The sequence below is a fragment of the Cotesia glomerata genome, linkage group LG1, assembly GCF_020080835.1.
Source record: "Cotesia glomerata isolate CgM1 linkage group LG1, MPM_Cglom_v2.3, whole genome shotgun sequence".
Classification (NCBI taxonomy): Eukaryota; Metazoa; Arthropoda; class Insecta; order Hymenoptera; family Braconidae; genus Cotesia; species Cotesia glomerata.
This window is the reverse complement of record NC_058158.1, coordinates 7,090,112-7,103,688: the sequence shown is the minus strand read 5'-3', so window position 1 is coordinate 7,103,688 and position 13,577 is coordinate 7,090,112. Positions and strand designations below refer to the sequence as shown.

The window sequence follows — 13,577 nt, the reverse complement described above, 5'->3', positions numbered from 1 at the left end:
TTTATGTTTTTCTTTTAAACAAATGAGAATTTAAAAAAAACGCTCTGCTACGAAATAGATAATTAAAAAATCTATTACGTAACAGAGCTTTTTTGAAAATTCTTCTTTGTCTAGAAGAGAAATATAAAGCTGTAATCGTAGAGACCGGCTGTTAAAATTTCAAGTCGAATGACCATCTACACAGGAAAAAATATGTTCTTGAATCAAGTATAGGGTAGAAGTACCGTTTTTGGCCACCTTAGCACCGTTTTTGGTCAGTTAACATTTGAATTAATTTATAAAAAATTATAATATTATAACCATATTTTTGTTGTTTTAAAAAATTTATATTAAAACAAATCGAGTTTGTAATTAGTATAAATTCATTTCTATCGTTTATTTAAACAATAAATGGCCATAAACGGTACAGTGGCCACAAACGGTACTTCTACCCTATAATTTTGAACTTAATCTTCTTGATTTAAGTAGAAAAATTCTTGAACTAGGAAAATTTTTCTTGTTTCAAGGAAATTTTACTTGATTCAAGAATTTTTCGTCTTGATTCAAGACAATTACCCTCTTCAAAATTATTTTCTTGGTTCAAGAATTTTTCTCTCGAATCAAGTTAATTTTTTTTTCAGTGTATAACCTGAGATAAATTCAATTAAAAATTGGATATTTAATATTGATTGCATACATTCTCTGCAGTTCTGTACCAGTTTCTTAGTTATAAAAAAAAGCTATCAGAAATTTTCAAAAAACTAACAGTCTTAATTAATGAATTTGTTGTAAGTTTAAAAAAAAAAATAATTTTTTACCATCTAATTATTTATATACAACGGATTAAAGTTCAACAATTTATGAAAAAGTATATACAGAGTATAGTATGTACCAAAATTTAACTTCCGTGATGGACCTCTTAAAATTGGAATTTTGAGTTCTGCTTTTAACAGGAGTTATGTTTGGGCATTTTCTGACATATTTTGAGAGTAAGGGATTTATTTGATTTTCATATAATTTTTTAACAGGAGTTTTGTTTGGCCAAATTTTGAAATTTCAGCAAAAATGTCTAAACAAAACTCCTGTTAAAAATTCTAAGATAATTAAATAAATCCCTTACGCTCAAAATATCTCATGAAATGCCCTAACACAACTCCTTTTAAAAGCGGAACTCAAAATTTCAATTTCAAGAGGTCCATCACGGAAGTTAAAATTTGGCACACCCTGATATCTAAATTTATGAATACTGTATAGTTTACGTCTCTCCGAGTACAGTTTTCCGTAAAAATTATGGATTACTTACTTACAAATTCATATACTTTTGCAGCCTGTATAATCTCTAATTTTTTGACAATATTGTACCACAACAACTACCTTAACTCTTCCCAAATATGAAATGAATTCAAAAATTTTTATAAAAAAGAACAAGTTACAAAATTTTTTCATCCATTTCTTCAATAATAATAATTTATTTTTACAAAAACTATCCTAATTTTTTTATAAAACAACCCAATAAAAATCTTTGCAATAAATTTCGGATCAAAATGTCAATTCAAACAAGACCAAAATCAGTATGAACGGTAACATCTCTATTATTGGGCTTATCAGCGGCCATATTGACCTCCACCAGAGTGTCAACGCTGTTAATCGGACAGCCTTTGAGGATTTTCTGAGCAGCCAAGCTCGTAAACTGGACTTGCATGTCGCTGAGGCTGGGATAGGAGTAAAGATCCGCGCGACTCAAGCTTTTGTCCAAATTGGGCTCCGAACCCTGAGGAGCGCGCCTCGACTTTAAAGTATCAAGATTTTCGATGTAAACATTATTATAGGAGCCACCGAAGCCGTCAAAGGATTTAGTAGGCGAGGGAGGGTTCGAGGCGATATTATTCTTGGAGCCAGGGTGCAAGAGGTTCCTGAAGCTGAGCGCGTCCTTGGACAAAGAGAGACTGAGCTTCCTCGAGTTGTTCATCGCGTCGTTGGTGTTCTTGATGGTGGATCCAGTGACAGCTGAGATATCAGAATTGCACTTGTCGATGTTGTTAGTGGAGCCGTCAATAAGGTGAACCTGGCTGTTGTTCAGGCGGTTGGTGAGCTTGAGTTTGTTAGGAATTTCTTCTTCTACTTTTGGCTTGTTCTCTTTATCGGACTCGGACTTTCCGTCCTTGCCATTGGTGTATAACGAGGAAGGTCTCTCGATCTTCATGAGCTTCCAGTCGTCGTCGTTGACCTTCTTCATGGTGAGCAGTTTGTCATCCTCTTTGCAAGATAGGAGCTTTTCTTTCTCGATGATCATCGCCTTGTGGACCTTCTCGCTGACGAGCTCTTGCTTCTCCTTGCAGATCTTTTCCTCCTTCAAGATCTTCTCCTCGAGGCAGCTCTTGGTGGTGCCGTTCTCGAAGGTGATAACTGACCGCATCGGCGAGTTGTTTTGATGGACGTAAATTTTAGTCCCCGGAGAGCCGCTTATAGTGGTGGTGCTCGAGGCGTTTGAGGCGAGAGTCACGCTGCTCGATATGCTCCCGCGGTCCTGAGGCGGACTCACCGGACTCAGGTTCGTTGATACCTGCAAGGTTATTGAATTCTGGGCTTCTTGCAGCGGCGTTAATGACCCCTGCTGGATAACCTTTAGCGGTGATGACTTGGCAGACGCGGTAATTGATGTCTTCAGTGGGGATGATGATAATGACGCTGATGATAATTTACCACTGGACACCGATTTCGCCGTTAGGTGAGTTGATGAGTGCATCGACGAGGCTTTCTGCAGTATCTATTTAAATAATTAAACCAGTTACTTTTTTTGTATTTTTACTCTCTTAGCTATGGTAATGTGTCAGTGATCAGTGATTATGGAGTGAGCTTTGATCGCTGTATGTGTAATGAGGTACGAGATTTAATTGACTCGCAAATATTTTTATACCATTTTAATTTAATCTTCCGACACTTAAATGCTTAATTTATTACTGAGAAATAAATTTCATTTTTGGTTATTTTAATTTTTATCAGTTTGTTTTTTGGATCTTGTAATGAATTTTATAATCAAGAAAAGTTTCACCTGATTAAAAATAATTTATTGAATGTTTCAAAAAAGTTAAATTTAAGTTTAGAGAAGACATGTATTTTTTCAAGGAAAAGTAAGTCAGTTTAAACTGGGTTTATGACTGGTACGTGGGTCAGTCAAAGGACTCGCTTTTTTATAACAGATTCTTGATAGTGCATAACAATGTTTTCGATGGAATGTTACATTGTATAAACTAAAAAACTCGTAATTTAAGTGAAATAACATGTTTTTATGACTCGCTGTTTAATAGTTAAGAAATTAATTAGTCTGAGACAAATTTTTCAAGGTTCAAAATTTCTTAGCACAATATTTTAAAGAAAGTGAATTTTTTTTTTAAATTCCTAGTAAGAAAATAAAAACACGTTTCTGATTAATTTACTACAAATTAATAAATATTAGTAATATTAAATTATAAGATGAAAATTTTTTTTTGACAGAATTCTGTTGAAAAAATTTAGATAAAAAAAAAAAAAACTAAAAAAATTACCGTTTTAGATTATAATTTTTGAAACTATAGAAAAATGTAATTTTCGTATGTTTATTTTTTTTCCATCTACCCGAAAAGAACAATATGATACTGGATATCATCCCAGATTATACTGGGTGAAAGAAAATTTCAGATAGTAGCTAGTATAATCCGGATTACAATGAGTATAATTCAGATACAACGCAGTATAATCTAGATTTTTTTAGCTACCATCTGAAATTTTTTTTCACCACAGATATCACTGAGTATAATCTGGAATGAATATCCAGTGTCGTCTTGTTCTTTCCGTGTACTTGAAAGAAAAAAAAAACTTATAATAAAAAATAATTACAAAAAAATTAATGTAAATATATATAAAAAAAAATTTGAGTTTGTAAGTAAGTATGTAAGTACGAGTGTATAAATGTGTTGTGTGTGTGGTAATAATTTGAATTGTTAATCTGACCTTATGTTGGGGTGAACTATTCGAAGACTTGGTGCCGCTACCAGTTGAGTCGTGACTTGGTCTTCTGGAGCTATGCCGAGTGCTTGACCTTCCCAGTGTTGCAGTCTTGGCTGGGCTTGGACTATTGCTATGGCTATTGCTGTTATTATGAAGGTGGTGGTGGTGGTGGCTGTTATTATTGCTATTACTATTACTACTATTATTACTATTACTATTATTATTGCTGGTGTGGCTATTTTGACTATTGCTGTTGTTTGTGGAGGTGTTAATGGTGGTCACGCGGACGGATCCAGAACTCCCGCCGCTGCGGCTCGGTGATGAGTTGCTCGAGTGCTTCCCGGTGGGCAGCTGCGGACGTGATTGGTGATACGACTCGGGGTTTATGGCGGTGGAAGGAGGCAGGACGGAGGCGCGAGACGTGCAGCGACTCAGACTCGAGCACTTTGACCGCGGCAAAGTCGAGCACGGAGAGCGGTGACGTCGCGAGCTTCGTGGGGTTGAATTCGCGAGCAGACTGGTAGAATCTCCGCTCGGTTGACGGCGATGCCGCCGGGGTAACGTCGCTGATCGTACGGAGCTTGAGTCGTCCCATACTTGAAAACTGGCCTGGGATTGGTCTAATCCTTCCATCATCTGCAAGCATTTTTTGTTAATTTTTCTGCTAGTTATAATTTGACTTGATCAAAGTTAATTCGATAAAAAGCTAAAGTAACTATCGTATAATATTTATTTTACGATGTATGCCCGTCAAAAAATTTTTCTTACTCTCTTAATCATTTAAATGATAAATTTACTATCTCCTAAAAAATATCAAACCGTTAAAAGACATAAATTCAGGTTATTATATTTTTTGTGGTACCAAATTTAACTATAGAAATCCATTTTTTATCAAAAATTTGCCTGTCACAAAATTTTCTTAATTTTTTGGATTAGATGTTTTAATAATTCGCCTAAAATTAAAATTACTTGAAGTAAAACTAATATATAAAGCCAATTGGCGTTGGAATAAATAAATAAACAATAAATATTTTTTGACGTTAAAAATTAATATTTACAAAACGAAATTAATAAATAAAAATATTTTATCCAGTCCGAAATTTGAATCTATTTATAACTATTCCAAAAACTTATCATAATTAATTAATTATTACTGAAAACAATATCAAACCCTAAAAGGACATAAATTTATGTTAATAATTCTTAAATTATGCTAAATTCTACTTAGAAAAAATCAATTTTATCGTATAAATAACCGGAGACAAAATTTGACTTATTATCTTAATAACCTGATGAAAAATAAATGAATAGTTGAAATTTCATACAATAAAAAAGATATATGACCTGATAGTTTGTTTTTCATCCAATTACCTTTGATCCAATAAAGTTTCTTGTACAATTAATAATTTTTTATCCACTAAATAAATAAATAAATGAATAAAAAAATTACCGATGGACTAACTGCTCTAGTTTGCGTTGCCACGCTGTGAAGATGAACCACCCTCGGGTTGAACCACTCGGTTGGCGGATACTGAGCACTAAAAGTGCCCATCAACGGTGCACCCTTCCTCCGACTGCTGCGCCGAAAGAGCCTTGATAGTAAGCCTATCTTCTCTGTAAACAGCCCAGACAGACCTGATTATTAAAAGTGTAACGCTCATAATGCTCTGCAAGGAATGTCGGGAATGGATTGCCAGCTAAGGGTGACTCGCTGCATATATCACACGTTCAAGCCGTGAATTGTTACTAAGTTGCGTGACTTATGGCTTGTAATTTATAATTTACAATTAATGATTATGATTAATGACAGCAGTGTTAGTAGCGAATTAGCAATGGAGTTAATAACACCCGTCACCACAACCCATTCCATATAATTATTAAAAATAGATGTCGCGGAATGATATACTCACTAGTGGGACTGTGAGGCGCGCTATCGGTGCTCGCATACTCGGCGCTTGACGAGGTGTCACTTCTTTCCGGTCTTCGTGGCAGTGATCGTGAACTTCCGCTCCTGTGAAGTCGACGAGCTGAACCCCACAGTCGCAACGAATGCCTTCGTTCTAAGCGACCGGGCACTGAACGACATCGTGCGAATAGAATTTTATCATTCGGATTTCCTGAAGGTTAAAAATAATTATTGTTATTATCAATCTTATAATTCTGCATTTTTTTAATTAGTAAAGTACAACAATATTGAGATTTTTCATTTTTTAGCTCAGTACTTGCGAGAAAAAAATTTAATGAGCCATCTATTGACGAAAACACGAACTTTTTTTTTTTTTCAATGATATTATTTTAAAACAATGTTAGAATATTTTTTTTGTATACTAATTAAACATTTTTTTGATAAAATAAAATAAGAATCATTTTTATATATTTTGATATTTTTTTAAATGCAAAATTTTTTAATTAAGAAGCTTGGAAATAAAACAGCTGCCCAATTTTAAAACACAGTAATTGCAAAATTTTTATACCTGATTTTTTTTAGTATTACTGCATTTCTTGTAACTTTTAGACCTTAATTTCAAGTCTTTTTTCTAAAAACTATTTATATTCAAGTATTTTCTATTCTTAAATCAAATTTTTTATCAATTTGGCGCGTAAACTTTTTTTTTAATAAGAAAAATTTAAAAAAATCTTATAATTGTCAATTACTGTGTTTTAAAATTGCGCAGCCGAAAAGTTACAAATATTTTACATTAAAATCCCAAAGTATACTGAAAAAAATAATGATAATAATAATAATAATAATTTATAGATATTTTTCTGACGTAAGTCATTGAAAATTTTCAATTTATTGGCTATCCAGTCTAATACAACAATTTTTTCTCTAATTATTCATAATATTGTTAGCCTGTATTCCCTCCAGGCATAAACAATTTATTTTCAATTAGTATCTAAATTTGTCATTAAATATAAATTTGACTGAAAAAATAATTCGGACAGCCCAGACCAGGACTCGAACCTGGATCTTTTGGTTACCTGAAGGGAATACAGGCTAACAATACTATGGATAATTAGAGAAGAAATTGTTGTATTAGACTGGATAGCCAATAAACTGAAAATTTTCAATGACTTACGTCAGAAAAATATCTATAAAGTATTATATAGACCAGTCTTTAGAAAAAATAAATATTAAAAATAATAATAACTTGATTAAAGAGAAAAAGTTCTTGAACTAAAAAAATAAACTTTAAAAAATTTGATCGTCTTAAATCAAGTTTAATAATTTTTTTTTTTTTTTTTTTTTTGCGTATATAAGAACAAATAGCTCGTTCCGTTTTTCAAGTGATGGATGATGAGATAAATGACATGTAAATTATTTGATAGTACGTTGTTTAAAATTTTTTTACTGTCTGAAAATTATTGGCATTAGTCTAGATCGTAGATATATCGGTAATACCGTTTTTTTATGAGGTGATTATTATATTTTTACGTAGAGTATCGGTTGTAAAGGCAATAAAAGAACGTGCAATTGGAAAAGAGACCGTTAGATATGCGGTATATAAAGAGTGATCACGTTCCAAGTTTAAGATCTACGTGAATCCATCTTTCACCGCTTACAAAATGACAAAAGTGGATACTGAATAAGTTGTTGACCCTATTTTTACTATTATTATTTTATTCCTTATTTTGCTTGCCATCTAATTTAATTACAATAAATTCTCGATAAAATTATTCTTTTAAAATAAAGTTAAGTTAAGTAGTTTTTATTTTTTTGCAAATGCTCCAGACATCGCGTACAAACTTGTCAAGGACGACAAGTATAAACGAGCTTCCCTTACAATATAATGTTATTACTGCTTTCTCGTTTTAAATATAAATATAAATATAAATATATATATTTAACTTAACTAGTTAATTTTTATAAAAGTTATCGATAAACTCGGCGGTATTACGAGCCGACTAGTTATTTTATCGACTGATATTTAGAATACTAACGAGTTAAGTTAAGAGACAGAGGAAAGGAAGGAAATATTATTAAAATAAAATTAACAAATTTACCTCCACAAATAACGTCAGCTAAATTAGTTTGTACGGCTTGATGCGTCACATTACCGTCCCTGAGGGTGAGCATCTCACCGTGTACGAGTGCCATTGCTTCGTCATTGCTCATAAGCATGCCCTGCCCGCGACAGCTCGAGACCTCGCGCGAATTTCTCCTGGAACCGCTGGAATCTCGTCTCAATCTCTTGGTCTCGGGTGTCACCACGAAGTACCCCTGCGAGGTATGGTAGATTTTACGCTCCTGCATTAATTTAGCGAGCGCGTCGTACACCAGTTCACGGTTCGGTCGCTGCATTGTAGGAAACGCATTTCTCAGCGCTGAACGCAGCGTGTCCAGCGTTGCGGCCTGTCGCTGGGATGTTAACTCCAGTATTGCCCAACAAAGTGCTTCTGGTAGTGGTGTAAATTGCCCTTGAGACACCGGGGCTACTAAACAGTCTTCAATATCGCCTGAAACAATACAATGTTTATATTTTTATTTTTTATTCAAATTATTGAGAATATTTATTAATTATAGTTAATTTCAAAAAACAATTTGAAATAAATTTTTTATATAATATTTTAATTTTAAAGTTTTTGTAAAAATTTGAAAATTTTTTCAAAATTGATTTTGATTTTTTTAAGAAAGTACACTTTTTTTTTCAGTTCAAAAATTTTTCAATTTTTAATAAAATTACCAGGATCAAAATTTTCAAAAATTAATTAAAAAATTATTTTGGTAAAAAATTGAATTGTTCAAAATATTTTATTAAAACTAAAAAAACATTTTTTTTAAAGCTCCAAAAAATTTTTCAATTTTTAATAAAATTACGAGGATCAAAATTTTCAAAAATTAATTTAATCATTTTTTGGCAAAAATTGAATTATTCAAAATATTTTATTAAAATTAAAAAAAAATTTTTTTAAAGCTTCAAAAAATTTTTCACAATTTTTAGTAAAAAATTTCTGAAAATATCTAAAATAAAAATTAAAAACTCGATTTTATAAATCCTTAAAAATATTTCCAATAAATAATTTCTTCGACATTTAATAGCTCTATTACTTTACACGAATTCAAAAGGTCCATAGTTTAGTAACATCAGAATAATAGACGGCTAAAATTATATAATTATAATAATAATTATGGTAATGACGTTTAATGCATAGTCAATTAATTTTTACATAATAACCTTACATTAAATATATAAATTAACCACATTACATTATTTAGTAACAAGTAAAAGTAATGCCTTTCTAATATAAACCCGAATTTCGTCAAAGATACTGATAGATATATATTTTATTATTAATATATTATATTATATTGGAGCGCATCGAGCAATAAAAGCTACATTAGAGTTTATTATATATACTCTTCCTCGTTTTACCAAGACAGTGAAACGTTCGCACCTTAATCGTACAAGTTTCAGCCCAGAGGGCACTACCGCGGGATTATTTGCGAGATTGTAATTTACGGCGCTATAAAACCAACTTTGAGGCATCATCTTATAATCTCATTGTAAACTACATTTTTAACCACCTGTTGCATGCAATCAACTAGAAACTCAATCCACATTTTGTGTTTTTATGCCATAAACAAACTTTTACCGTTACTGCTTATTTATGCCCATATAACCCAACGCACCTATTACTTTGACAATTAAACAACTAAATCTTGTTAAGAATTAATTCTACTTTAATAACTTTGTAAGCTCATCAGCCTCTTAATTGGTAGTTAAACTTTTATTTTTATAGCCGATAAAATTTTTATTTTTAATTCACTAATTCTATTTTTACAAATATTGTACTTGCTGATTTTTATTTTTAATTCATCTTAGTTACCGAAGACCACCTGATACGATTTTTTACGGCAAAAACTAGTGACCGAAATAGCTTAAATTGATACCTGTACGTTGAGTTATGCATGAGATACGCTTAAGAATGTATTACACTCGTTTTCTTTGGAATTTAATCGTAAAAAAATAACTTTAGATTTCTTTAAGTATTTTGCTTTGCTTATAAATATTTGTGAAACAATAAGTTGACTATGTAGAAATAAAAGAAGAGATATTCAAATTACATTAAATGTGCATTATATTTTTTTTTATTCCTGGCTGACATTAATTTTTTTTTTTTTTATACATAATATTAAAAATAGTTTATTAAAAAAAAAATAGACAATCATCAATAACATTCAAACGAAATATAAAAAACTGGCTTTATAGTTAATAAAAATTTTAATTTCTGATAAATAAATGAATAAAGAACTAAAATTTTGAACCAAAAAAATAATTTAAAAACATTTTTATTGACCTTAAAAATAATTTTCTCAAAAATTATCAATAAATTGACCGTTTTTTTTTTTTTCCTTTATTTAGACCCAACAGCTTACAGCCATTAACAGGATCACTAATTATAATATTTAATATAAGATGGCAAAAATAATCAATTCATATATATATATATAATTATACTAGACATTACAGCTACAATTATAATATCAAGACCGTTTAAAAAATTATTATGATGAAAAATTATTTTTTAAAATAAAAAATTGCTTTTATGTGTTAATAAAATTAATTTCGAATCTTTGATCATTAATTGACTCAACAATAAATTTCAAATAATTATTCTTCCATAAAAATAAACCACGGACATTAATAATGTCCCCGAAATAAACAGAAAAATAAATTGAATTAAGCAATTTACGGAAAACGTGAAAATGTGTAACCTTCTGGTCCTAGAATAAAGAAAGTGTATCACTAAAACCAAAGAAATAACTAATTCCAAGCACGTATCCAAGGACGTGGTCTCAGAAGCTTGTAAGCTGAGGCGCTTTTTCCCTTACATTTGAGACCGCCGGCAAGCAATATAAAGAGTATAGATTATTCGAAAACTCAGCGGCAGGCAGGAAGGGTGTTCTAGAAATTCAATAGGTGTTCCTGGTCTTTGGTACGCACGCTGAATACCAGATTATAAAAAAGTCAGATCAATAAGTCGGAGCTTTGATGTTGGCCTTTACCTTATAAACTGACTAAATTACTTTATTATATTATAAGAGTTAGAATTACCTATTATCTATTAGATTAAAAAGCATGAGATCTATTGACTTGAAGAAACTATTGAGCTATCAATCAGATTTCGGGCCGCTATTACTATTACTATTACTGTTAAATTGACCCTCGGGATTGGACGTCTTCTAGACGAGGGACTAAAATGATTTGCTGTATTGATCATGATTCTATATGATGTAAAATTACATGTCCAGGTTATAATTAATGTCTCTACAATTGACTGGTAATTAATTGTGAGCATAATATAATATTATCAAGTTGTAATTATGAATTACAATTTATAATTAATTCGTAATCAATATGTTCAATCAAAAATAGAGCCGCGACTCAGGTAGGGTCAAGGTATCGTAATTATGCACTTACATAAATTATTCATTAACATATACTCATCTCAGAGACCTTTTTATTTATTATTGTGATTGAATAATTCAATAATTATAATTAATAATTAATCTATTTAATTTAAATTTAAATTTAATGTAAGATGAAGAAATGTTTATATTTATTTATTATCGAAAACTTATAAAACGTGTGTTGTTTTTAATATTTGACGCCTTGTATTTTATTATTGGGAAATAGTAAAAGCAGCATTAATTGAAGAGTGCGACGGCTGGTAGATAAACAACATCCGGATCTTCTTAACGATACAATTTCTACGCACAGTTGACTGCACATTACTTTATACTTGATATGTTTTATATTATATTCTATAAATATATATACGCGAACGTGACGATAGGAAAATAGAAATATTCTTAGCATCAATGAATGGCTTACATCGATGATTGATATTGGCGCCATTGCATGCATTTCATTTGATTTATTCAATTAATTATTTATCCGATGGTGAATTGAAGATTAATCAAGAGGAAAAATTGATAATTCACAGATGTTTTTAATCTTTAAAGCTGCATCTGATTTATCGTTTGGAAATTAGAAAAATAAATTATTTAGTTGATTTACAAAAGTTTGAATTTTGGATTTATTATTTCATATTTTAATTTTTTTAAATTGATAGTGTGTAAAATTTAAAATCTTAACATTTTTGTAACTATTATAAATTTAAAATTACCTGAGGAATTTTACTCGATACATGTATAGGTGTATTTCTTTTTATTCAATATTAATAACAAAATATTTAAAAACTAAACTCAATAGACTTTGATTAAATTATAAATTATATAGTTGGTTAAAAATTTCTTTAATAAAAAATTTTTGAAATCTTTTTTATTAATTTAAAAATTTTTTTTCTGACTGATAAATTTAAAATTATGAAAGATATTTTTGGAAATTATAAATTTAGAACACTAAAAGAAAAAATTTAAAATCTAAATAATTATTATGAATTTTTTCTAATTTCACTGGAATCACTAAAATTGAATGAAAGCTTTTCAACAAAGAATGAAGGAATAAAAAAATTTTTTTAAATTAAAAAAATATAAATCTGTCTTAAAAGTTCAATAAAATAAAGAATCCGTCTAGACAAATTTTAATAATAACTGTAGAAAGGATCAAAACACCGTAAGTGGTAATAAATTAAAATGAAGAAAATATTTTTGTATTAAAAAAAATATGGGAGATTACATTTATATTACACTATAGCCCGAAGATGATAATAACACGGGTAATGTAATAAAGAAAGATTAAAGAAGAACATAAATAACATGAAGCTGCTCAAGTAGAAGCCTAAACGAGGTGTTTGTGACAAGATAACGTGACACTTTTAGCAAAATATCTTCATACTTTGCTCAAGAAACATAACTTTAATAATATCCCTCCATACAAGCACGGTTATATTTAATGTAATAAAACATAAGCATACACTAGTGTTAACTTTGGAATTTAATAAAAGGAAAACAAAAATGGGACTGCCATTCAAAAGTACATAAATTGCTCGAGATCTACTTAAAGCATTTATTTACAAACCACAGTGGAAGCTGATTGAAATCTTGTATTATCGCTCTTAAGATTTATAGATTAAAAATCTAAATATGTACAAATGTTGCACGTGTCGTGGCTCATGCGTAACCAAGACGGGAGTGGTCCTCCTACGAGCGGTAGTTTTTAATTATTTCAATTTAAATGTTTTATTTATTAAGAGAGAAAATACTAAATGTCTACGCCTGAACTGTCCGACAGCTCCTTCTGTTTTTCTACATGTAATATCTGTTTGTGTTGCATTAAATCAACAGGTGCGTAAGTCATACAATTAAATAAATAATGCATCAATTATTACATCAAATATTGAATCTTCAATTATTTTTATGTGAAAAAATTAGTATGTAAATATTTAGAGTTCAAATATTGCGCAACTTTGGTGTCATAATTGTGAAGATAGTCAAGTTTATTTAATGTCATTGTAAAAATTTTATGTGATAGTGATCCTTGAAAATTATGAATAATTACTTTGCTTATTATTTTTGCAGAAAATTTCCAGTATTATTAATAATTATTTAAATTTTTTATTAGAATTCTCGTTGGATTAAAGATACGAGAAAATTCTTGAGGATTTTTTTTGTTAAATTTTCTACAAAAAAGTTATCTATTAAT

At 30.2% G+C, this 13,577-nt stretch overlaps 1 protein-coding gene across 3 annotated transcripts in view; it reads right to left on the bottom strand.

Annotated features, from left to right (window-relative positions):
- Positions 1–784: 784 nt before the first annotated feature.
- LOC123267128 (uncharacterized protein DDB_G0284459) overlaps positions 785–13,577 on the bottom strand; it is a 99,738-nt gene continuing 86,945 nt past the window's right edge. For 2 of the 3 annotated variants that reach the window (XM_044731659.1, XM_044731657.1), the window contains exons 4-8: positions 7,972–8,424; positions 5,877–6,083; positions 5,417–5,601; positions 3,970–4,602; positions 785–2,746 (exon numbers count right to left, since the gene is read on the bottom strand). In XM_044731659.1, coding sequence (XP_044587594.1) covers positions 1,532–2,746; positions 3,970–4,602; positions 5,417–5,601; positions 5,877–6,083; positions 7,972–8,424 — 2,693 coding nt within the window. In that variant the 3' untranslated portion in view covers positions 785–1,531. The remainder of the gene's footprint in view (positions 2,747–3,969; positions 4,603–5,416; positions 5,602–5,876; positions 6,084–7,971; positions 8,425–13,577) is intronic. The other variant, XM_044731666.1, reaches the window with a different exon arrangement.